Below are 26,648 nucleotides of genomic sequence, written 5' to 3'. Positions count from 1 at the left end.
GCCTTTCTATTCAAACAAAGGAAGAAGGTCATGCCCTCCAGGAGATCTGGTCCCCAGCCCAGTTGGGACCAGGAGTGTCAGTCAAGTTCTTCCCCTACCCTATACTCAGACTGCCTTTTTCTCTATTTCTTTCTCCCTTTTGTTAAGAAGATAGCAAATAAGTAAGAAGGCTGGCAGGCTAGATATAGCTGCCCAAGCATGATTGGAGAGGAAGACTGGCTACAGGGCTGGGCAGGTACAACCCTGACTACAGAAAAAGGACCTGCTGAGGCAGGTTCCAAAGAGATCCACCCTGGGTGTCTCCAAAAGAAGCGTTTTGGTTCAAGTCTCCACATCTCCCAGTTTCAAGGACTAGAATTGGACAGCATTAACTACCCTGGCACCATGAACATGGCAGAGAGCATATGAGGGAACCGGGATCCCTGGGCATTGTTTCCAGCATGCCAAAGAGAAATAACAAAAAAAGTCTGTTCCATGTTTCTATCCTGAAGTCTCTGATTCTCTTAGCTGTCCTGAGCCCAGAATTCCTGCTGCTGGGGACCAGCCTGCAGTTACAAGACAATGCCTATGATGGGTTACTCATTGCGATTAATCCGAGAGTATCAGAAGATCAGAGCCTCGTCCCAAATATTATGGTGAGTGGAAGAGCCATTAGCTTAACACTGTTAAAATAGCCCTGTTGTCTTTTCAAAAGAAAAATTCAACAACTGTAAATTGTCGGAGAGAGCAGTTTTTCCAGTGGCACTTGAAGGTGATTTATGGTCATGCCTACCTGTTCTCAGTTCATCCCAAAACTGATCTGGCTCCCTTTATGATCTACAGAGCTACTGATTTTACCATCAGTTATTGGAGCTTTTGGTTTTACTTTGCAGTTGAGTTTTTATTCTATAATGAAGAGAAATAACTCATACTAAAGCAAAAATTGAAAAATTAGCTATTAAATTAAACTTACTGCAATCCCTTCCTCGCTCCATTAGGTGGTCCTAAATAACACTCCCTTTGTGGAGAGAATCAGGGAAAAAAACATCATATGATGCTAAAAAATTAGAAAAAATAATATTACATGATAGTAGTAAATTTCATTCTCTGAAATAACCAAGATCTATTTCAGTGAGAAAACAAATCAAAAGCCAGCCATTGGAAGGAGGGATGGATTTTGACCCAGAGGATCTAAGATCAAATGTTAGTTGTATTATTCACTAGCAATGAGGCTTTGGGGGGCTCTCTGGATCTCTCAGTTACCTTATCTCTAAAACAAGAGGCTTGGACTAGAGGACTCCAAAGTCTGTTCTATGTTACTATCTAATCCAATATGTCTATGAAAAAGAATCCTCTCTACATTGTACCCATGAGTAGTCATCTAGCCTCTGCTTAAAGGTCTCCAAGGAGGGGGACCTTGCTTCCCCCCCCTCACCCCCCCACCCCCATCTACTCCAGTAATACTCAAATTGCTGGGAAGCTTTTCCTGATGCCAGTCTTAAACTTGCCTCTCTGTAAGTCTGCTCACTGCTCTGAATGCAATTTTTTTTCATCCTGGCTGTGAACCTTGCCAGAAAGATTGCACCTAAGCATGAGTAGGGCCTGTCAAGTAAGTGGCTGAAATTAGAAGGGAGTCAGAAGGGCATTATTTTTTCTACCTCTGCACCTACTGTCAGTCAGGACGTGTCCTCAATCTTAGCAATACCAGGTAGGAACAATATTGCATTATTTAGCGAGTGCTTCCTAGAGGGCACTGATAAGCTGAATCCAGCCTTGGAGGTAGAAGGGCTCCAACATGTTCTGAGGTGAGACAAAAGGAGAACAACTTAGAATCCATCAAAATTCCTCTAAGGCACTGAAAGGGTTACGAAGGCAAGCTGAGACAACACTTCTTTTCCCAAAAGGACTTTGAGGGAAACAGCATTAAAAAGGTGCTTTGTAACTATTCCCTAGAACTTGGATGTCTTCTTAAAGGAGAGGAAGTCAGATTTTTTCATTAGTCACCCAGCCTGGACTAACAAGTCTTTCAGGCTGGCCCATGAAGCATGATGAAATATGTTCTGCTTGCGTTTGCATCCAGGAAATGATAACCGAAGCTTCCTCTTACTTGTTCAACGCGACAAAACGACGAGTGTATTTTGGGAATGTGAAAATCTTAATACCAGCCACATGGAAAGCTCACAATTATAGTCAAGCCAAACAGGAGTCCTATGAAAAGGTAAGAAAGAGTTTAGGTTCCCAGTAAATAAACTGGATTACATTCAATCAAGGATTGTTGAATTACGTCTTTATTTTCACTAACACCTAAGTGTAACTCAAGATTTCCTTCAAAAAATAGATATTGGTGCAATTAAGTGGATCAGGAGATTGAGAGACAGACCTAGAGATGAAAGGCCCTGGGTTCAAATCTGGTCTCAGACACTTTCAAGCTGAGTGACTCTGGGCGAGTCACTTAGCCCCCAATTGCCCAGCCCTTACCATTCTTCTAACTTAGAACCATTACACGGTATTGATTCTAAGCTAGAAAGTTGTGGTTTAAAAAAAATACAGACGTCCCTTCCACATCACAACTTTCCCCATTTTGGTCTTGCTATATCACAGGTGAGAGTAAGAAATGAAATGGGAATTTTTTGAGAGTTTTGTGAAAGCTGCAGACAACATGCAAAGGCCAGCAGATGACACAGAAAAGGTTTAGAGACTCAGAAATGCATAAAATATATGAATACTATTAAAAGGCATGTTTTGTCTTTTAAAATCACAAGTATACACAGTTTCTTTTTAAAGTTAAAATAAGCAAAACGTTAAAGTTGTGAAAAAAACATGAAAGTAAAGAAAAAATTTATATGGATTTCCCAGATAGCCAGGGTACTGGATCCCTAATCCTTGTCAATGCAGAAGGGATGCTTATATATCCATGGACTTTACCAGATAGCTAAAAGGATCCATGAGTTAAACGAGAAAAAGTTAAAAACTCTTATATTACATGAACAAATTCACAATACAAAAGAGCATGAAGTAAAATGTCCTTTATTCTTTAAAAACTATCTTAACAACTATAAAGGGACTAACACAATACCTGGAACATAGTAAATCATATATAAATATTTATTCTCTTCTCTTCCCCTGCCCCTCAATTAAATAATTGGATTTACTGAAATATAATTTGGGATTTGTTTTTGTTTTTATAAAGCCTAGGGGCATAGCTCAATAGTGGAAAGAGAATTGTTTCTGGAAAAAGAGGACCTGAATTCAGATCCCACCAGTCTTACAACATGGGTAACCTTAAATAAGTCCCTTAATTTCAGTGAGCCTCAATTTCCTCATCTTCACAATGAGAGAGGCTGGGCTAAATGGTTTCTGTGATCCTTTTTTGTTCTATAGTTGCATTGTAGGATTCAAAATTTCAAATGACATCTGAAAAATTCAGATCACTGAATTGAATAAATAAATAAATGTCCTTTTTGGAGGGATGGTTGTCCATAAATGGTCTGGGGAAATTGTAGGCATGAATTAAGGAAGGCTGTGAAAGACAAGAAACAAAACAGAACAATTCTATTATCCAAGCAAGCTCCCAAAGACAGAGGGGGGTTCCTTCCTGGAATTTTTGGTTGGGAGCCCAGAATTTAACATTCCCCACTGATTGCCAATTGTAAAGAAGAGCTTGTCTGTCCTCATTTCCCAAATAGTCTGGAGCAATAAACATACATGTATAAACAGAGACATCACCCACATACACACCAATATGGCTGCATTGTGATTCTTGAGGTTAAATAGAAAACTTTCACAATTTTACAAATCTAGAACATTATTTTAGATGGATGTGCAGTTAAGATGAAAGACAAATGAGGAATAAGGAGCTTTTTTCCTTTCTTAAAAAAATTTCTAACAGTTCATTTAAAAAAATAAAAATGTTTAGCATTTTTTTAAATTAGAAAGAACCTTGGAAAACACAAGGCATTGCTCAAGGGCTCATCCATTTAGACCATTTAGAAAGTACCTTGAAAGATTGGTCTCTTCATTTTTCAACTAAATAAACTGGGGTCCAGTTCTTGTGCAAGATCAGTCAAGTAAATGGCAAAGCCAGGAATGGAAACTAGGTTTTCTGACAGGCAACGGCAGCTAGGTGGCACAGTGGATAGATCTTGGAGTAGGGAAGACCTGGGTTCAAATCCAGCCTCAGACACTTAGCTGTGTGACTTTGGGCAAGTCACTTAATCCTGTTTGCCTCAGTTTCCTCATCTGTCAAATAAACTGGGGACGGAAATAGCCAACCACTACAGTATCTCTGCCAAGAAAACTCCAAATGGGGTCATGAAGAATCAGCCATGACTGAAAACAACTGAGGAGTAAAAAATTTCTGATAGGAAAGTCTAGCATTCTTTCCACCTTTCTGTCTGTTGTGGTGTGATCTGCCTTCTAAAGATAGGATTCATCTTTATACTTCTATTAAAGAGGCAGTGTCAGGCAATAACCAAGGTTCTTACCTTTTTTTTTTTTTGTATCATGGATCCCTTGGTGGTGTGGCAAAGCCTATGCATTCATTCTCAGCATCATATTTTTAAATGCATAGGATTTCAAAGAAAACCTATTATATTGAAATGCCATTATCAAAATATGCTGTCGTCGTTTTTTAAAAACAAGTTGATTTGTTGGAAAGAAAATGGGACCTGGATGGATGTGAGGGAAGATGTTGGTTTGAGATTCTCCCTCTGATGCTCTCTCTGTGTAACTGAAACTGTAGTGAACGGCTGCTACTATCAGTGGAAATCCAACCCATTCAGTAGGTGAAACTTCTTAACCTTCGATCTGGACATGACAGAGATCTGGCTACTCTTTCCACATTTCAAAGGCATGACTCCTAGAAGGGATGTTTTTCTAGGCAACTGTAGAAAAGGGATCAAGAATCTCCACAATAAGGAGTGGGTGAAGATACTGGTTTTCTATTGCTTTATTTTTCATTGACTTTCTGATTAAATGTTTCACTTGCCTTGACTTCCCTATTTAGCCTAAAAGAAAATATCAGGCAGGCTGCTGAAAGTCAGACACCCTAACACAGGTAGTAAAGCTCTGACTGGGTCCAACTATTCCTGGAAAGTAATATGAAATTATTCTATGTCTAACCAAAATGGCTACCCAAAGGCGACAGATTGGCTGCTCTTACTTACTAGTCCAGCAAAACCCTGAATTTATAATCAAGATAAATAATAATAATCAAGAAATCCAATGAGAACTGTTGAAAGTGACTTTGTTCTACCCCCAAACTGGAATGGGGACCTCTAGCAAAGCCAGCAGCAGCAAACATACTCAGCCTGCCAGCACAACTGACAATGAACTAGAGGCATAAGTAGCTTGCAGGGGTTTATGTCTGGAGTTAACCAGACCAGAGGATTCCTTGAGAAAGAATTAAGGAGGTCATAAACCTCCAAAGTCCCTACCTTGAGAGAGCAACCAGACTATTATGGCAACATTCAGACCAGGACACCAAAGAGCTCCAAAATTCTCATTAATTTGTTCTGAGATGACACAGAAAACCCTGAGAATTCAATGCTGTCAGTGTTAGAAATCCAGAACACCTGTGAAGTAGAGGTTAGTGCAGGAACCCCAGAAACCAGGGCAAGATAAAGTCTGACATTGCCATCAAGCCACAATTGAGGAGCTTATGCTAGAAACGATGAGTAAGTCAAAGAAAACACCACCGGCAAAAAAAATTTGTTGTAGATCTAAAGTTCCAAAAAATGAAGGTACAAGTAACCCTACAAGAATTATAAGTAATGATTTGAAATTTTTTGAAAGAGGATTTTATTCAAGGACTACATAAATATCTAGAAGAAAGAAAGAAAGATATATAAAAATATAAATAAAATCTAAGAAGAAAAGAATTTGAAGGGGAATAAATAGTTTAGATGATATAGTGGTGAACTTTCCCCAAGTAAATAGTTCTTTTAAAACTCTAATGAACCAAACCAATCAATGATTCCATGAGAAAGTAAGGAATATTAGAATAAAATTAAAATGGGAAAAATTAGAAAAAAAACCATAAGAAAAAATTATCAAAAACAATTGAAATCAGGACAAGGTGATACAATTTATGAATCACTGAATTCCCCCAAATTCATGATTTTTTAAAAGCCCAGAAACTACATTTCAAGAAATCATAAGCAAAACTGTCCATGTCTATTTGACCAAGAGGGCAAATAAAATGTAGAATTAATTCACTGATCATCTCTTGATCAGGAATGGGGTAAAGAAAGAAAGGCAAAGTCCTAGGAAAGTCGTAGCCAAAATCCAGAGCTTTTACATCAAATGCAATATTTCAAAAGGCAAAATATATAGAATTTCAATGAGGAATAAGTTACACTATAAAGCTTCATATAATCATTCAAGGGGTGGGGTGCAATGGATATTTAGTGGAATAGAGAACTTACAAACACTTCTGAGAGAAAGACCAGAGCTGTGTACAAACTTTTGGGCTATAAAAACAAGAGTCTAGAAAAACCAAGAAATGTAACTTGATATATACACAACTAGAATAGGTTTTATGATGATGTAGTGTTAACATTCATTCAGTCAAAAATAATGCATTAAGTGCCTACTATTTGTCATTGGGGATAAAAAGAAAGACAAAAGAAAGTCCTTCTCTAAAGGAGATCACAGTCTAATGAAGAAGAAAACATTTAAATATACAAACAAGCTAAAGAATAAATGGTAAATAATTAATGGAGGGAGTGCACTAGAATTAAGGGCTATATGGAAAGACTTCTTGTAGACAATGTGATTTTAGCTAGAACTTGAAGGAAGCCAGGTAAGGTAGAAAAGGTAAGGAAAGAAAGCATTCCAGGCTTCAGGAACAGCCAGAGGAAATTCCTAGAGTTGAGAGATGGAATATCTTATTTGTAGAACAGCAAGGAAGCCAGTGTCCCTGGTTTAAATAAAATATAAGATGACTAAAAAAATTAGGGGGCAGGTAGTGGCTAGGGCTCTGAAAGATAAATGAGTTTTTAAAATTGATTTGATCCTGTAAATGAAAGGGAGCCACCTGAATTCATTGAGTAGGAGGGAGTGACTTGGTTGAACCTGTCCTTAAGGAAAATCACTTTGGTGGCTAAATGGAAGATGGATTGGAGTGGGGAGAGACCAACTATTTCAGTAATCTAGGTATAGGATGATGAGGGTCTATACCAGAGTGGTGGCAATGTCAGAGGAGAGAAGATTGCATATTTAAGATGTTATAAAGAAAGTTGAAGTCAAAATGTCTCAGCAACAGATTGGATATGTGTGGAAATAGTAAAAAGTTGAGGATGACACCTAGGTTGAGAAGCTGGGAGACTAGGAGGGTGGTGGTATCCTCAAGAATAATATGGAAGTTGGGGTGGGGGAGTGAGAGCTTAGGAAAAACATAATGGTTTTGATTTTGGATGTTTTGCGTTTGTACTACTGACCAGTGAAATAAATTAGGCACACAATGCCTATTAATAAATGACTGTAGTAATTGAGTGTTTGATAAATCAAAAGATCCAAGCTTTTTTGGACAATAACTCACTACTTAACAATTACTGTTGGGAAGATTTGAAAATGGCATGGCAGAGATGGGGGTTAGATCAACATCTCACACCATATACCAAGATAAAATCAACATGGATACACGATTTAAACATAATAGGTGATACCATTAGAAATTAGGGGAGCAAGGAGTAGTTTATTTGTCAGATCTATGAATAAGGGAAGAATTTAGGACCAAACAAGAGGTGGAAAGTATTAAAGGATTTAAAGTTTGATTGTATTCAATTTCAAAAGTTTTGTACAAACAAAACTAGTGCAACCTTGATTAAAAGGGAAGCAGAAAGCTGGTGGGTATGAGGTAGATAGAGAGTTTATAGCAAGTATCTCCAATAAAGTTCTTATTTCTCAAGTATATAGAGAACTAAGTCAAATGTATAAAAGTATAAGTTATTCTTCAATTGATTAATGGTCAAAGGATATGGACAGGCAGTTGTCAGATGAAGAAATCAGTCATCTATAGTTGTGTTAAAATGCACTAAATCACTTTGGATTAGAGAAATACAAATTAAAATCAATGAGGTACCACATCATACCTATCAGAATGGCCACTATGACAGAAAAGGAAAATTACAAATTTGGGGAGGATGTGGGATAATTAAGATACTAATGAATTGTTGATGTAGTTGTGATGTGATCCGACCATTCTGGAGAGCAATTTGGAACTATGCCCAAAGGGCTCTAAAACTATCAATAGTCTTTTATCTCACTATGAAGATCTACATCCAGAGGAGATTTTTAAAAAAGGGGGGGAAAGGACCTATTTATTGCAGGGCAGTTAAGTGGTACAGTGGATAGAATGCCAGAGCCTGGCGTCATGAGGACCTGGGCAAGTCACTTGCCTCCAATTGCCTAGACTTTGCCACTCTTCTGTCTTAGAAATGATCCTAAGTCAGAAAGTAGGGTTTAAATGTTTATGTGTATTTATTTTTTGTAGCTCATTTTGTGGTGGCAAAAAATGAGAAATTTAGGGGTGGTCCACCAATTGGAGAATGACTGAACAAGTTGTGGGATATGATTATGATAGAATACTATTGTAATAGAAGAGTGTTGTACTATAAGAAATAATAAGCAGGATGATTTTGGAAAAATATGGAAAGGCTTATATGAACTGATGCAAAGTGAAGTGAAAAGAATCGAAAAAACATTGTACAATTCAATTATCTAAGACAGTCCCATAAATTCATGACGAAAAATGCCACCTACTCTCTGAGAAAGAACTAATGAAGTCTGAATGCAGACTGAAACATATTCTGTCTGACCTTTCTTCATTTTGGTTTGAGATCTCTTCCATTAAAATTACTAATATGGAAACATGTTTTTCATGACTACACATTTAAAATCTGTATCAAATTGCTTGCTATCTTAGGAAGAGAGGAGGTGTGGAAGGAAAGTGAGAAGATATTAAAATTTTCTTTTTACATGTAATTGGGGAAGATGTTTTTTTAAATCATAAAAAACAGATGTCTACTGAGTTTAAATGCCTAAAAAGCAGCTGGGGGGTGTAAAATTGAAGGTCAACACAGAGGGTAAAGCAGGATAGGTAGAGTTGAGAAAAAGCAGTATAAAGTTGATCATTAAATCCATGGAAGCTGATGAGGCCACCAAGTGAAGTAGTATAGAGGGAGAAGACAAGACAAGACAAGAGAAGAAGAAGAAGAAGAAGAAGAAGAAGAAGAAGAAGAAGAAGAAGAAGAAGAAGAAGAAGAAGAAGAAGAAGAAGTAGAAGAACAAGAACAAGAACAAGAACAAGAACAAGAACAAGAACAAGAACAAGAACAAGAACAAGAACAAGAACAAGAACAAGAACAAGAACAAGAACAAGAAAGAAGAAGAAGGAGGAGGAGAAGAAGGAAGAGAAGAAGGAGGAGAAGAAGGAGGAGAAGAAGGAGGAGGAGGACAAGGAGAAGGAGGAGGAGAGGAGGAAGAAAAGAAGAGAGGAGAGAAGAGAAGAGAGCCAAGGGATATTTATGACCAGAAGGCATGACCTGGATAAGTATCCAGCAAAATCAGCAGAAGGAAGGCACTAATGTTAAAGTGGATTAGGAATGGTTTCTTGCAAAAGGTGAGAGTTTAGCTAAGATTTTAAAGGAAATCATGAAGTCGAGATGAAGAGGAAGAGGATTACAGGCATGGGAGACAACAAGTGAAAATACAAGGATTTGGAAAGCAGTATACCTTGTGGGAGGAAGAGTAAGGAGGCCAATGTCACTAGATCACAAAGAAGCTGAGGCCTGGGAAAACTTGTTGTAAAGGATAAGAAGACTGTCACGATAAGAAGGAGCCAGATTAATAAATGGAGAATAAAGAAATTTTCCATCAGAACCTTAATGTCTTTAAAGGGTATTGAGAAAGTTAAATAAGAAAAAGAGAGGGCCTGGAGGGTACATTGGTTGTTTTTTGAGAATTTTAAGAGAGGAAAAAAAAGGGAGAGTAAAAGGAATATGCTAGAGTATGGAAAGGAGAAAGAAGAGGGGTGGCAAACTTGCTATTTTTCATAATTAGAATGCATGAAAAGAGTATAAAAACATGGAGGAAAATGTGGGAGAAATGGACATAAAATGAACCTGACTCTTATCTGAAAGGAGAGTTGAACAAACACACACACACACACACAATGATTTGTTGTAGTAAGGCATCAAACTAGTTTTAGAGGGAAGATAACTCAAGGGAGCAAACTAAGCAAAACAAACTTCCTAATCCTGAAGAGGGTATTAAAAGGGAAAAAGAAAAACAAAAAGCAAGGAACTAGAATATAAGAGAGTGCTCAACAATTGAGGAATGAATGAACAAATGGTGGTGATATGTACATTATGGAATATTGTCATGCCTTAAGAAAGGCTGAAAGAAATAAATTCATAAAATCTGGGATAGTTTAAAATGATGGAGAGTCTAGTAAGTAGAACTAGGAGAAGAATTTGTATGAGGATGACAACATTGGAATGAACAACAACTTTGAAAGACAACTCTGGTCAGTGCAATGACCAACCATGTTTCCAGTGATTCTGTGATGGAACACACTACCCACTTCCTAAAAGGGAGGTGATGAATTGGAGATATGGAAAGGGTCATATATTTTTGTACATGGCTTGTGAAGAGGTGTGAATAAATATGCTCAGGAATCCAGCCCACTGCTCTTCAGGAAAAACTGTGGTTTTTATCTTGAGACAAGGTAGAAAAGGGCTTTGGTTCAATGCTTGCTCCTTCTCCTATATATGAGAGGAGTATCATATCATAACAGAATTGTATCTCTTTATCTCTCTCTGACAAATACTGCTGGTCTAAGTGTACAATTTTTAGGATTTCCTTGGTAGTTGACCCTTAACTGGAGAAAAATGGAGTGGGGGAAAGAGGGAATCTGATACCTGTCAGCTTAGCCCCTTATCAAATCCTAGTTACCCAAAAGACCACCCCAGAGAGCAAATAGTGAGTGAACCTCTTTATAAAAGCAAAACATGAACTGAAGAAATTCTACAACTTAAAATTAATCTACAAACCAGGATAAATTGAAGAGAAAGTGCCAACCTTTATTATTTAAAGAGATTTCTCACCAGGAAGTTCCTTGTACCAAAAAGGTAGTTGATTCAGTCCCTATGCAGTAAGGAAATGAAATTAAGGGGAGGTGGTGGCAGTTTTTATTTACTTTTAAACAGGACAATGGGGAAAGGTCATATGATCATAATGTGATTTCATATTACTTTCACTAAACATTTTAAAGTACAGTTAAATATTAAGGGAAGGTATTATGATGAAATTTCAGCATCTCTGCATTTTTTATTTCATCCATGTGGCATTGCTATTGTTTTAGGCAAATATCATCATAGCTGATTGGTATAGGAAACATAGAGATGATCCGTATACCCTACAGTATGGAGGGTGTGGAGAAGAAGGCAAATATATTCATTTTACTCCCAACTTCCTCCTAAATGATAACCTGACTGCCATCTATGGACCACGAGGTAAGTTCAGTCCATTGGGTAATCAACCAACAGTGGGTCATCAAAGCCCCTACTATATTCAGTCCATAAACACTTACTAAGCTCCCAAAACGTGCCAGAAATTGCTAAGTACTAGGGATACAAAAAGAAGGAAAAGACAGTCCCTGTCCTCAAGGACCTCACAAATTTAATGGGAAAAGTTTAAAACACTGCGTGATCACTTGATATAGATCTATAGACAGGTAAATGCTGCATAATGGTGATTTAGCTCTACATACATACAGACATATAAAATCTTCATAGAGCAATATAAAGAATTACAATCCAGCACATGATTCATGATCTAGATAAAGAGAGAAGAAATTCACCATACAATAAACTACCTAACAATACACAGATAGAAGTATTTTGGCAACTGTCTGGGTACTCTTCCATCAGAAGGTGTAGGATTGATTAGATAATCTGGAGATGGGCAAATATTTATGATTATTTAATTTATGATTATAATTATTTTATTTAAATTATGAATAGATTTGCCTTCTTCCCTGAGTAATTAATTCTATAATTTAATTATTATAAGCTAAGTGGCATATTACATAGTGCCAAGTCTGGAGTCAGGAAGATTCTTCTCCCCGAGTTAAAATCTGGCTTCAAACACTTACTAGCTATGTGACCCTAGGCAATTCATTTAACCCAGTTTATCTCAGTTTCCTCATCTGCAAAATGAGCTGGAGAAATAAATGGCAAACTATTCCAGTATCATTGCTGAGAAAACCTCCAATGGAGCCACAAAGAGTTTGACATGACTGAAACCACTGAAAAATAAAAGTTACATTATGGACAGATTAGAGGAAAATAAAGAGTAAGAAAATTGGATAGATAGCAGAGGGTCTATGAAGGTTATAATGAACTTTAAATGCCAACTGGAAGACTGTATATTTGCTCCTGAAGGGAATAGTAGTCACTGAGTTTACTGAAAAGGGATAGGGCTGATGTAATTAGATTTATGTCATCAGATAATCATTTTAAGAGACTGGAATGGGGACAGGAGCCAGGGAGACCATTTAGAAGGATGTTACAATAAGCCAGGCCAAAGATGGTGAGGCCAGGGTCTATATGAGTAGAGAGAAGGGGAAACATATATGAAAAAAAGACTGTGAAGGTATAAATCATGAGATTGGGCAAAATATTTGGAATGAGTGAGGAATTGAAGATGAAACTAAGTTCTGTTAAGGGTAAAAGTTAGGTTTGTTGATTGAATATATTATTTTAGTGGTCACAAGGGATTTAAATTCAATCCCAATAAAATACCCAAGTCAGTTTGGGATTGTTATGGTGATTTAATTACAATAGAAGGAAGAAATTAAGAAGGAGAGAGAGAGAGGAAGGAGTATGAGATTTCTCCAGCCTAGTCTAAATCAAGGGAAGTTCAGAGAACTCAGCCAACAGGTCTCCCCCAGATGAGGGGTCTCCTAGGATAATAGTGCTTTAGGAAGGAAAGGAAAGGAGGAATCAGTCTAACCACTCATCAGATTTGCTCCGGGAAGATGCCTCACCTAACCATGCTACAAAGCTTCTCCCAGGACCCTCACTGCCAAGTGGCAAACACCAAACCACCACCAGGAGCTCCCAATTTTGGTATGAGAGCCCAAGTCCCAAAGAGAGAGCAGAGAGAGGAAGTGACGCAAAATATATAAACAGTTCTTTTCATCACTTCCTGTGTCTCACATGTACCAATGGTAGCTGAAGCTTGGCTTAGGACAGCCCAGGGGGTCTGTCAGTTGTTTCTGATTTGTCACTTGCTAGCACATGTCAGTCATAAGCCATCCTCCTCACAGTTAATCCTTAAATGAGGGTGTATACATTCCTGGTTGCTAGAATTCTAAAGACTAAGTAGGGTGGAGTAAATCTAAAATTCACAGTTCTAAGCCTCAGTTGCTGGGAGGATATTTCAATAGTAATAGAAAAGTTGGCAAAAGGGGAAGCTTGGGAGTAAGGAAAGTCATGAGTTCTGTTCTGGATATGCTGTTTTTTGAGATGCTTTTGGGACATATAATTGAGATGCCCCAAAAGCACTTGGTTAGCTCATTGCCTCTCCCTGAAATACACATGCACCGGATGAATCCGTGTAGATTTATATGTTAGAACTTAACTCAATAACCTGATGGTAAAACCATAGAACTAATGGTGGAAAGGACCTTATCTACCACCTAGTCCAACCTCCTCCTTTTACAGTCAGAGAAATGGAAGCAAAGTAACTCACATAGGCAATGAGAATCAGAAGAGAGATATAAACCCAAGGGCCCCTGATCCATCATCTAGTAGGAGGACAATGATGATGAGTTCTTAAGGTAACTGGTGCTTAGTTAGGCTGAACTCTTTGAGTTCAACAGACACTCCACATCTGAGAGCATCTCAGGACATGCCAGAGATGGGGACAGCTGAGTGATTTGTCACTATAATGGATTAGTAAGGCCTCTTTGCGTAAGGACTGACATTTAAGCTGATTATCAGGAATTCAAAGAATGGGTACTTTTTTTCCCTCCACAGGCAGAGTTTTTGTCCATGAATGGGCCCATCTTCGCTGGGGTGTGTTTGATGAGTATAACAATGAGAAACCTTTCTACATGGCAGGGCACAATCAGGTGAAAGTCACCAGGTTGGTATTTTCTATCTGAGTTTAAATCCAGTCATTAGAATTTTGGAGTAAAACAGGACCTTGGAAGTTGTAAAGGCTTTTTTTTTGGGGGGGTGGAGAATTTTAGGCCTCTTCAATTATGCTAAAAACAATAGGACTTTTGAGGTGCCATGTTTCTGTTTAATCAAAGGAAAGCCTTTAACTCGAGATTCTCAGAAGCCTCAAGGTCAAGGGAAGAGAGGAGATAGATTATAGTAGTTTATAATTCCTGGAGAGCTAAGGACACACTGAGATCTCCAAAGGGGCAAAGTATATTATATCTGGGGGCAAGGAAGGAACGAACAAGCATTTCCTAAGCACCCACCATATAATGTGCACTGGTCCATGTGCCTTATAAACATTCTCTCATTTGATTTTCACAGAAACCCTGCACAGGCAGGTGTTATTATTATCCCCATTTTACAGTAGAAGAAACTGAGGCAAACAAAGCTTAAGTGACTTGTATAAGGTCTAAGTAAGATGCTAAAGTAAGCATCTGAGACCAGCAAAGGTCATCTAGTCCAACCTTTAACCCATTGCCTAAATCTCCTCCACAGTGTTCCTTACCAATCCTCCTCTAGCTCTTTAGTTTATTCAATGCCAAAAGGTTATATTCATTATTCTTATTGAAAAGTTTGTTGAGTTATTGGTTTTCCACCTATAATAGACTCATTTTCCAAGCTCCATTTTATTCTTTTCTTTTCAACCTGACCAAAGGCGAGGAAGTGGAAAGGGAATCTGACTCAGGATATCTCTACCATGGGGGTACTGGAAAATATTTAACAATTGTCTCTCTGTTTCTGTTTTTCAAGGTGTTCTTCAGACCTCACAGGTATTTTTGTTTGTGAAAAAAATACTTGCACCCAAGAAAACTGCATTATTCACAATCTTTTCAAAGAAAGATGCATATTTATACATAATAATACACAAAATATCACAGCATCGATAATGTACATGCAAAGCCTATCTTCTGTAAGTATGACCTTCAGAGGATATTATCATTTAGAATTAACTTTTATCCGTGTAATACCAGAACCAATTTGGCATTTGAAAAGGTAATGCCAATTTCATAGATTATAAGAAATTGGAAGAAACCTTAAAGATCATCTGACCCATCTACAGAGTTTACAAATAAACTAAAGCTCAGAGTTTAATTACTGTTACTTAAAAATAACTGCTGATGGAAACTTTTTGAATAGCAACCTTTCTCTTTAATGCCCAGGAAACACTTTTTACCTAGTGGAACCCTTGTGCTCTATAAAGCTGATTTTCTTTGTCTCTCAGAGTGCATTATTTTTATGGATTATTTTCCTCAACTTGGATGCCACAGAATAGATTCTATCGTGACCTTGTTCAATACTACTTTGAGAACACACTGGAAAATAAAATAGGTTTTTCATTGGGTAGAAGTTGGAAGAAGGCAAGATGTCTTCCAAAAAAAGTCAAATCAAGCATGATCATAATAGAATGGGCTGCCTCAGAAAGTTGTGAGTTCTTCGTTATCGGTTTTCAGGTAGGGTTTAAAGGACCTCTTGGAAATCTGATCGAATGGGATCTTTTATAGGTTTGAACTGGACTAAGTAGGCTCTGGGATCCCTTCCAATTCAGAGTTTCAGGAATGAGAAAAAAAAAAAAGCTAGATTTCTTTCTTTCTTGGACTAACAATCCTTCCAAAGACAAAATTTTGGCACTACAATTTCCAACCCCTTTTCAATTGCTTTATTTAGACAGTTACCCATATCTGAGCAGTTTTGGAAGATTCCTGGATCCTAATCAGAAAACTTGAATCGTCTCTATACTTGGATAATTCCATTTAACTATGAATCAGCAGAGTGTAATGGAAAGAATATCACTCATTGGAATACCCATGATGTCATTAACTAGCTTTGGGAAAACCCTCAGATACTCTGCAACAGAATTTCCTTATCTTTAAAAATGGAAGTTTGGTTGGAAGGAAGATAAATTTACTGGAAAGATTTGGAATCAGAAGACCTGGTTTCAAATCAAGACTCTGTCACCTACCATGACCATAATGCCTTAGACAAGTTATTTAATTTGTTTCAGTCTCATTTTCTTTATCTGTAAAATGAAATTAGTCTAGCATATTTGTTGGACCTTTTTTTGACTCTCAAGTGTTATCTATGCCAACAGGAAATGCCTATATTAAGCAGTCACCCCAATCCTACATTCAGGGTTTATATTATTGTATCAATAATATAATTATAGCACTCTAACCCCTGCCTTAGTTGTGACTAAATAAAAGGTCATCAAACTTGTAGGTTAAAGTTGTCTACTACCCTTCCCCACTGTTGGAGAGTGATTATATTTGAAGTAGAACAATTTTTTAAAAGATACTGTCATGTATTCGTGTATGTTTAACTTCAGGAAATAGATTTTGCACGATAACACTTAATTAGGGTGTTATCTTTCTCACCTTATCATTCTGTGATGGAGGAAGTGATGGTTAATAGGATCTCTTTGTTCAAACTTTGGTATCTAATGAAACCATCAGTCAATTTCCATGCAAATAGGTAATGCCAATGAGGCACAAATAAACTTTGACTTTTTCCTGTACCCCATGCTTTGATCCTGAAATGTTAGGGTACAGAAGGATTCTTGATTTTTGTTAAAATAAGACCCATTTCTAACCTATGAAAATAACTTAGTCTCTCCAACTGCCCAATTGTCATGCAATTCCTTTTTCTCTCTTAACCAGTGATATTAGTATGAGGTAAGTGACTTAACTTTTTAAAAAATTATCCTATTTTTATTAATCGCTCTTATTTTGGAATCACATTTATTTTTCTCTCTTCTACATAGGAAGCTATTTGTGTAGAAATGTGACTTAAATGTGTAGCAATTTTTTAACAAAGTAATTCAGCAAACTGATACATTAACTGTGCCTGGCAATAGATAAAATATCCCATACCCCAAATCCCACATTTCTGCATAAACGTAGAGAGGTATGTTTTGTCATCTTTCCTCCAGTGCCAACCTTGGTTATTACAATTCCCTAACATTCTACTTTGCATATCGCCCTTGCTGGTTGTTCTTTCAGTTCAATTAATTGTTAGTCATTGGGTCTATTCTTTTATCTGGTTCTGTCCACTCCACTTTGCATCGATGTGAATAAGTCTTCTCCTAGGTCTCTGAATTCCTCATCTTCATGTTCATTATTTGTTTTAAAAAAAGAACTTTTCTTTTGGTCTTAGAATCAAAACTGTGTATTGGTTCCAAGTCAGAAGAGAGGTTAAGGGCTAGCCAATGGGGGGTTAAGTGGCTTGCCTAAGGTAGCTTAACTAGCAAGATAGTCTACAGTTGCAAGGTTAGCTAGTGGTCAGCAGCAAGGGCAGTCAATGGTCAGTTGCTGCATTAAGCAGTCTCATAAAAGAATTTAGTAGAATGTATTTTTTCAACATCTTTGAAAATAATTGTTATTTAAATATTTTGTAGAATTCACGTGAAAATCCTTTTGGATCAGGCTTATTCTTTTTCCCCACCATTCCTGCATAAACACTCCTATTCCTTTTGTATTTCTTTTATACTTTATTCAATTTTATTTTCTGTGATTAGACAATTTAATGTTGAAAGCTTATGTTCTTATAATTTAAATATTTTACATTTTTTGTAGCTAATTTTCCATTTCTTTTCAATTCCAAGTTATTATTTCATATTAAGTGCTCATAGAAGCTTCTGACAATTGTTGCTTCTGTTTTTTTTTATGATTTTTGCCTTGTTCCCTTTTTTATTGTTGTTAATTAGATTTCTTCACTTTGATCAGGTTAGCTGAGATTTATCAGTTTTGTTAGTCTTTTAAGAGAGCCTTCTTTTAGATCTATTTATCATTTCTATTTTTAATAGTTCTACATTTTTTCATTTTCTCTATTTCTCCTCTAATTGTTAAAATTTCCTTTTTTTGTGTGCTCATTTTGATTTGTTTACTTGCTTATTTCCTACTTCTTTAAACTACAGGCTTCATTCTTTATTCTTCTCTTTTTCTATTTTGTTAATGCATGTTTTCAGAGACATAATGTTTTTCTGAAGGTACTTATTTAGCTGTAACCAAAAATTTTGGTATGTGGTCTTCTCATTCAATTATTAATCATTTCTATGACATGGCCTTTGACCAGAGACTCGGTTTAGGTCTGTATCTTTTACTGTTATTCTCTGAAACAGCTACTATTTTTATTGCAGTTTGATGCATAAAGATTCTCCTTTATATTTCTTTTTGCTTATTGATAATTTCTTTGTGCCTCTATTTTTAAAGGTTGTATATTGAGAAATATTTTCATTTTTAATCTTCCTATTAGAAGATGCCATAGGCCTTTCAGGTCTACTTCTCCAAAATTTTGTTTAGTCTTACTTTTTCCTCTCTGAAAAAGGAACATTAAAATCTACCATTATTATATTATGAACTATATATCCTTATTAATTAACTCTTTCTTCATGAATTTGGAAGCTATGCCATCTGTTAAATATATCTTGAGTGTTGGTACAGTTTGGCAAAAATACCAATAGCATAATCTAGATGTTCTGTTTATTTCTCTTGATAGGGTGAAATTTTATAAATTATTTTTGGAGTAATCTAATTAATAATAAATTTTGTTTCAATATTGCATTTTTGTTCTGTATGTATTGTTATTTTTTGTGTGTGTTTCTAGTATACACTTGATTGTTGGTATTGTTTTCCTATCCTGTCATTTTCATTTTCATTGTATTATTTAATTCATTCATAATTAAAGTTATAATTTCTAGGCTTATGTTTTCCATTTGTTTATTTTTATTGTTTTTTATCTCCCTCTTTTTAAAAAAAGTCAATTCTTGTCCCTCCCAATAGTTTTATGTATACTTGTTTGAAAGTCATCTATTCTCATAGGCTCTACCTTCACCCTAACATGAATTCCTTGTATTGACTTTTGCAACATCTGTCTGTTTTCCTTGCCTTTTTAAGACCTTTCTCTTTATCTACCCAGTTTAGGAATATGACTCAAATTACTTCCTCTTTATCTTTTCCATTCTCTTACTCATTTTTAGTAATATAGTTTGTTATAAATATGTAATTAATTATAACAAACATGTTTATTTAAGAGAAACATTCTCACATTAGCTATTTCCAAAAATCTATCTCATTCTTTTTCCCTCTCACTTCTTCCCCTTCCCCAAGAAGACAAGTAATATTCTATAGATTGTACATATGTTATCATATTATAGATATTTCCCTGTTAATCATATTATGATACAAAGTACATATTATTTAAACTGGCGGAAAATTCATGGAGGAATTTAAGTTAAGAATGATATGGTTCTTCTTCATTTGGACTCTATTCCTTCTATGTCAGTGGACAGGCTTTTTTATCCTGAATCTTTTGAAGTTACCCTAGATCCTTGCTTTGTTTATAATAATTAATTCATTTACAGTTGATCAACATACATTATTATTGTTAATATGTACAAAAGTCTCCTGGTTCTGCTTACTTCACTTTGCAGCACTTGATATGTCTTTCCAGATTTGGAGGGGGGGGATCATCTTGTTTGTCATTTCTTATGGCACAATAGTATTCCTTTACAAACATATACCACAACTTGTTCAGCCATTCCCAAATAGGTGGCATCCCTTCAGTTTTCAGGTCTTTGCCAACGGCAAAAAAAAAAAAAGCTGCTATAAATATTTTAGAACATATAGTTTCTTGACCTTTTTCCCCAATCAACTTAGGAGATAAACCTAAGAGTGGTATCACTGAGATAAAAGATATACATAGTCTTATACCTCTTTGAATACAATTACAGATTGATCTCCAAAATAAATGGATCAGTTCAGAATTCCACCAACAATCTATGAGTCCCCACTTTTTCACATCCCCTCCAATGTTTGTTATTTTGTCCTTTTATCATTTTAGTCAGTCTAATAGATGTGAGAAAATATCTGAGTTGTTTTGATTTGCATTTCTCCAATCAATAATAATTTAGAACAATTTTCCCTATAGCCTTCATTTCTTTATCCAAAAATTGTCTGTTTATATCTTTTGACCATTTATCAATTGATGAATGGCTCATAATATTGTATATTTGAGAAGGTTCTCTATATATTTTAGATATGAGACATATCCAAGGAATTATCTATAAAAATTTCCCCAATGTATTGCTTTCTTTCTAATCTTGACTGCATTAGTTTTATTTATACAAAAAGTCAATTTAATGTATTCAAAATAATCCATTTTATATTTCACAATGCTATCTATTTCTTGTTTATTCACATATTCTTCTATACATAAATCTGATAGGTAATATGTTCCCTGTTCTTCTCATTTGTTTATATCTCCCTTTATACCTAGGTCATACATACATTTTGATCTTATCTTGGCAAATGGTCTATAGTTTCTGCCAAACCGTGTTCCAGTTTTCTCAACAATTTTTCCAGATAGAGAATTCTTATTCCAAAACTTGGAACTTTATCCTTGTCAAATATAAAGTTACTATAATCTTTCATGACTATCTGTTTGTCTATTCTGTTTTACTGGTCTATTTTTCCATTTGTTAGTTAGCACCAGATAGTGTTGATAACTACTGCTTTATAAAATAGTTTCAGGGGGCAGCTAAGTGGTTCAGTGGATTAAGAGCCAGTCCTAGAGACAGAGGTCCTGGGTTCAAATCTGACCTCAGATACTTCCTAGCTTTGTGACTCTAGGCAAGCCATTTGACCCCCATTGCCTACCTTAATGCTCTTCTGTTTTGGAACCAATACATGGTATTGATCCTAAGGCAGAAGGTAAGGGTTTAAAAAAATGAGGATAATAAGAGCACCTGCCTCCCAAGGCTGTTTTGAGGACCAAATGAGATATTTATAAAGCACTCTGAAAACCTCCAGTGCTATAAAAATACTATTAAAATTATTAATAATCCTATCACCTTACAAGAATATAAATTCTAAGAGGGGAGGTGTTTCTATTGTATTAGGTTTTAGAAGTAAAATATTTTTGCTTACTTCTATTTTTGTTGCTTGTCAGAACTACTCGAAATACCTCTTTTTGTTGGGTGTCCATCTTTTCTCCTTGGTGATTAGGTATTGCGTTATAGAATATGCTATTTGGACTTGTAGCTTTACTTTTAAAAATAGAGTATTCTCTTCTCTTCTTGATGTTTCTCCTGACTGTGGAGCAATTCTGAGCAATTCAAATAGGAATGCTTTCTCATTTATTTCCAGTCATTTGTCTTTGGTTTCTGTTCTCACTCTTTGCCCTATTTCCACTAATGCTGGGTCTCTTCAGCATCTTTGCATTGGAGAATTTGGGACTCGCCTGAGTCTCTGACCATAGTAGTCTCTGATGGAAGAATGCCAGCCCTCATGAGCTCCCAGTCCTCTTTCTTTGGGGCAAAAGTGTTTTTATCCCCTTTAGCTTGCAGCTCGATGCACCATTCATCCCCCATCTCTCTACCAGTGGTTCTCCTTTTCCTTCACATGGGTACCCTTTTCCTCCTGCCAATGAAGGAGGCGTGGCTTGTCTGAAACACTCCCACAGAGAGAATAGCCAGGGATGCCCCAACTGGGGCTGCAGCTGCAGCAGAAGGGCTTACTTCTTCCCATTATGGATTGGTTTAGGGCTGGGTGTTCAAATTCTTGCAGGGTTCTCAAGTCTCTAAGTATTTAAATTCTCCAGAATTATTTCTTGGGGGTTTTCATGGTACAGGTATCTCTGATCATTTGGATCCAGCTTTAGTAAGTCTAGGGAGCACGCTGTTCTATTTTGTGGATGGAGTCTGGGGAGTGGCAGAATCTCAAGGAAAGCAACTACCTCTCCATCTCAGACTCACAAGATGTTCCCTTTGTCCCTTCCTCTAATACTGCCTTCTGAGGTGGTGGAATTCTGTAACTCCAGCACTCACAACCAAGAAGCACCAAACCTTCAGAACCAAATGTGCAGCCTGAGAAGCACCTGGGATGTCATCATGGACTCTGCAGACTTCAGACAAAGCTCCCCCTTGAATGTGACTGCCCTTCCAGCTCTGCCCTCGTTTTCCTTGCTCCAGGCTGGGCAGAGAGTCGTCTGTCTGGTTCTGGATGTTTCTGCCAAGATGGCTGAGGTAAGATGACTACCAACTTTTTTATCTATTTAAGTGGGAACCGTTAGGTGGCTCAGGGGATAGAGGGTCAGTCCTGGAGAAAAGAGGTCCTGGGTTCCAGTCTAGCCTCAGCACTTCTTATTTGTGTGACTTATTAACCTATTTCAGACAAATGAATATTAAAAATAAAATAGTTTCTGTCCTCAAAGAGTTTATTTTCTACTTGGGGAAGGGCCAGAGGTACCAGCCACTCTCCTAGGCATTGGACATATAGAGACAAATCCCCTAACCCCTGCTCTCTACTTCTAGGCAACTAGATGGTAAAGTGGATAGAGTGCTACCAAAGCCTGAAGTGAGGAAGACTCTTCCTGAGCTCCAATCTGGACTCAGACATTTACTAGATGTGTGACCTTGGGCAAGTCCCTTCACCCTGATTGCCTCAGTTTCCCCATATGTCAAATGAACTAGAGAAGGAAATGGCAAAACATTAGTACCTTTGTCAAGAAAACCCCAAAATGGGTCACAAAGAGTTGGACATGACTGAAAACAACTGAACCAAAAGGGCAGCCAGATAGTATAGTGGATGGAGAGTTAGACTTGGAATCAAGAAGATCTGAGTTCAAATCTGCCCTCTCATCTTATATTACTTATAATACTTAATAACTATAGAATTATAATTATATATTATATATAATTACATATATAATAACTATATATTAAATATATAATTACATAAATTATGATACTTAATAACTGTGTGACCTTGGTCAAATCACTTAAACTTTATCTGCCTCTGTTTCTTCAACAGTAAAATAATGGCAGCAACTCCTTCCCAGGAATATTGTGAGGAATCAAAGGAGATAATATTTGTAAAATGCTTTTGCACCATGCCTGGCACCTAGTACACCTTAATAAATTCTTGATACCTCCCCTCTTCATCTTTTTCACACTATTTCTTCTGCCTAGAACAATCTGGTTTCCTCTCCCCCCTGGTGAAATTCTATCTGTCCTTTAAAGTCCAGAGCAAAGGCTGCCTCCAAGTATCCATGATACTCTCCATGAGTTCCCCCAATCTAGAGATGAAATTTGTTCCCGTGTTCTCACAAAACTTTCTAATGCAACTTACTATGTGGCATTTTGTCTCACCGGTATTCCCAGTGCCCAGGACAGTGCATGGCATTTGATATTAAAACTTAAAACTACACTTAAAACTACTTTGGGGACATCCTATATTTCAGACATAATAAGTATTCTGATCAATATTTTCCTAATTTTTGGTTTTGGGGGGATTTTGGTCCATAGGCTGACAGGCTCCATCGACTGCGTCAAGCAGCTGAATTTTACCTGCTGCAGGTTGTTGAAACTCATACATACGTTGGCATCGTGAGCTTTAGCAGCACAGCAATGGTTAAAGCTCAGCCTCGCGAAATAAAGAATCACCAAGATCGAAGGCAGCTCTCCTCAGCTCTTCCTACCTCCGTGATGGCCAAAAATGCAGGGGCCAGTGTATGTTTGGGTCTACAGATGGGGCTTCAGGTACCAAAAGCCACTACATCTCCTTTATTTGTCATGCAAAGCCCACTTCCATATTGGTCATTGTTGTAAGAGCAAACTCTTCCATAACCAACACCCCAAAATAAAACCAAAGAGACACTTATGTGAAAGATGACTCTCACAGTTCTTTCTCTGGAGGTGGATAAAATCCCCATCATAAGTCCTTCAGGATTGTCCCAGATCAGTGCACTGCTGAGAGTAGCCAAGTTTTTACACAAAATGATCATTCAGTATTGCTGTTAATGTGTACAATGTTCTCCCAGTTTTTCTCATATCTCTCTGCATCAGTCCCTGCAGATCTTTCCAGCTTTTTATGAAATCATCTTGCTTATCATTTCTGATAGCCCAATAGTATTCCATTACCCACAAGAGTCACAATTTGTTCAACTATTCCTAAATGGATGGACATCCCTCCAGTTTCCAATTCTTTTCCACCACAAAAAGAGCAACTATCAATATTTCTTGTACAAGGAGATCCTTTTTCATTTTTATGATCTCTTTGTGATACAGACCTAGTATGGTATTACAGGATCAAAGGGTATGCACAGTTTTACAGTCCTTTGGGCATAGTTTCAAATAGTCCTCCAGAATAGTTGGATCAGTTCACAACTCCACCAACAATGCATTAGTGTCCTAATTTTGCCACATCCCCTCTAGTATTTACTGCTTTCCTTTACTGCCATATCAGCCAATCCCTCTTCCCTTCTTAAAGCCTCTAATAGCCTGAGGATGCTCCAGCTAAACAGACAATGCATCCCAAAGAAAAGAGTGCCTAAGTCTGTGCCCTGCAAAGTAGCAGAGCTTCAAACTGAAGGGTTTGATTCTGTAGTAAGTTACCATCCACTATTTTTCCTGCTTATAGGTAGCTAGAGTACGGAGTCTAGAGTTAGGAAATCCATAGTTCAAATACAGTTCTAGACCCAGTAAGGCTGGGTGACCCTGGGCAAGTCAGTTTCTTCAATAGCGCAGTACCTGCCATATTGAAGTCACTTAATAAATGCTAGTTCCCTTTCTCTTCCCTATCCCAATGGAAGATTCCTTGAGCATTGCTATTGCTCATACATAAGGTTGTACTGTGTAATGGAGTGTTGGATGTGGAATCAGAAGGACCTGAATTCAAATCATATATCCTATTCTTAGTAATTGAATGACTATGGGTATTGCACTTAATTTTTCTGAGACTTAATTCCCACCCCCCACCCCTATAATGGAAATTATACCACTTGGGGGCAGTTAGGTAGCAGAATGGAAAAGCATCAGGCTTGGAGTTGGGAGGACCTGGGTTCAAATCTGACCTTAGATACTTCCTAGTGGTATGACACTTAACCTCAATTGGCTTGCCCTAACTGTTCTACTGCTATGGAATTGATATCCATTCTAAGACAGAAGGTAATGATTTATTTTTTTTAATATACCACCTAAAGTACCTATCAGTGGTTATGAGGCAATGTTTATAAGAGTCTCTTGGCCCATTTTTTGTATCATGAATCTCTTGGGTAATCTAATCAAAATTTGGGAGCCATCCTCAGAAGATTGTTTCCTTGTCTATAGTCATAATTGAAAGAAAAGCCAAATTTCAGTTAGAAATGAGTAAGTTCTTTATCCCAAGTTTATGGACCCCACACAAAGTAAGATCAATCAGCAATATGAGCCAGAGAATGGGTTCAAGAACAGCTTATGAAATCAGAATTTGGAAGCTGATTTTAAGGCAGAGATCTGGACAGTAGATCAATAGATCTGGACAATAAACAATAGATAGAAATAGATTAGGAGCAGCTCTACTGGGATAACTGATATTACTGAACCTCCAGAGTTTTTGAGCTCTCACTGGTCAAGCACTGGACTCTGAAGATGAGGATCCAAAGAGAAGACCACCATGGACCAGGGTTAAATACTCACAACTTACCCAGAGAGTTGGGCATGGTGATCAGTAATTTTATCTCCAATTTATTGTCTATATCTTGCATTTACCTATTGGTTTAGACTGTGAGTTCCTTAAGAACGGGGACTATTTTTTTATTTTCCTGACCTCCCTGGTACTTAATACAGGGCTTAGAACATAGTAAATGTGTAATACATGTTTCTCAACTTGTATCTGGCCTATGCCACAAAAGTCAGAACAAGAACCTAGCTCATGGAATAGACAGATATTGATCATTTTTCAGAGTGCAAAAAGCTATTTTTTATATTTACAGTGAAAGTATGTCTTTCTATCTACATATATGAAAATGTATGTTTATGTGTGCATATTATATAGACAATTAATTTAATTAGAATTCCCCTAATAATGGATAATCTATTTATAGGTGATTGAAAGTCAGCATGGAAATGCATATGGCTCTGTGATAATATTAGCAACCAGTGGAGGAGTTGGTGATATCAGTAGTTGTTTGTCTACCATGGTCAACAGTGGTTCAACTATTCATACCATAGCTTTGGGACCATCTGTAGCTGAAAATCTTGAAGAATTATCCACGCTGACAGGTATGTACTCTGCTGATTGGGAATATTTCCCTTTAAAAGTTGTAGAAAAGATGGAAACCCTTCATAAAGTCCTACTCTGCTGCCTCATCATGGCATGGATATAAAGTGGTACCTTATTTATTCCTGGATTCTTAGGATGTATAACAAAAGAATGCAAGTCTTCCCTTGAAGGTTTGATAATACTAGAAAAGATTTGAGTAGAGTTCTAGTGACAGACCAAGTCTGCTTTCTGAGAACCAGACAATTTAAGTATCAATAGGCTGGCCACTTGGTGATTCATTTTTTAGCTCTGGCAACATATAAAACAAAGTTAAATGCAAAATGATTGGATTTTATGTGGCTTCACTGTTTCTTCAGTGAGAGAGACATTGTGACAGAAGAAGGTCAGATGCACTTAGAAA

At 37.0% G+C, this 26,648-nt stretch overlaps 1 protein-coding gene across 1 annotated transcript in view; it reads left to right on the top strand.

Moving 5' to 3' along the window:
- Positions 1-297: 297 nt before the first annotated feature.
- The window catches only part of CLCA2 (chloride channel accessory 2), a 48,272-nt gene continuing 21,921 nt past the window's right edge, over positions 298-26,648 (top strand). Inside the window, exons 1-8 of the mRNA XM_007480575.2 lie at positions 298-635; positions 2,060-2,197; positions 11,345-11,495; positions 14,025-14,133; positions 14,964-15,123; positions 22,003-22,230; positions 23,512-23,745; positions 26,070-26,247. Coding sequence (XP_007480637.2) covers positions 405-635; positions 2,060-2,197; positions 11,345-11,495; positions 14,025-14,133; positions 14,964-15,123; positions 22,003-22,230; positions 23,512-23,745; positions 26,070-26,247 — 1,429 coding nt within the window. The 5' untranslated portion in view covers positions 298-404. The remainder of the gene's footprint in view (positions 636-2,059; positions 2,198-11,344; positions 11,496-14,024; positions 14,134-14,963; positions 15,124-22,002; positions 22,231-23,511; positions 23,746-26,069; positions 26,248-26,648) is intronic.

The sequence above is a fragment of the Monodelphis domestica genome, chromosome 2 (genome assembly GCF_027887165.1).
Source record: "Monodelphis domestica isolate mMonDom1 chromosome 2, mMonDom1.pri, whole genome shotgun sequence".
Taxonomy (NCBI): Eukaryota; Metazoa; Chordata; class Mammalia; order Didelphimorphia; family Didelphidae; genus Monodelphis; species Monodelphis domestica.
Note: the sequence above shows the minus strand (reverse complement) of the source record. Positions and strands in the feature narration are given on the sequence as shown.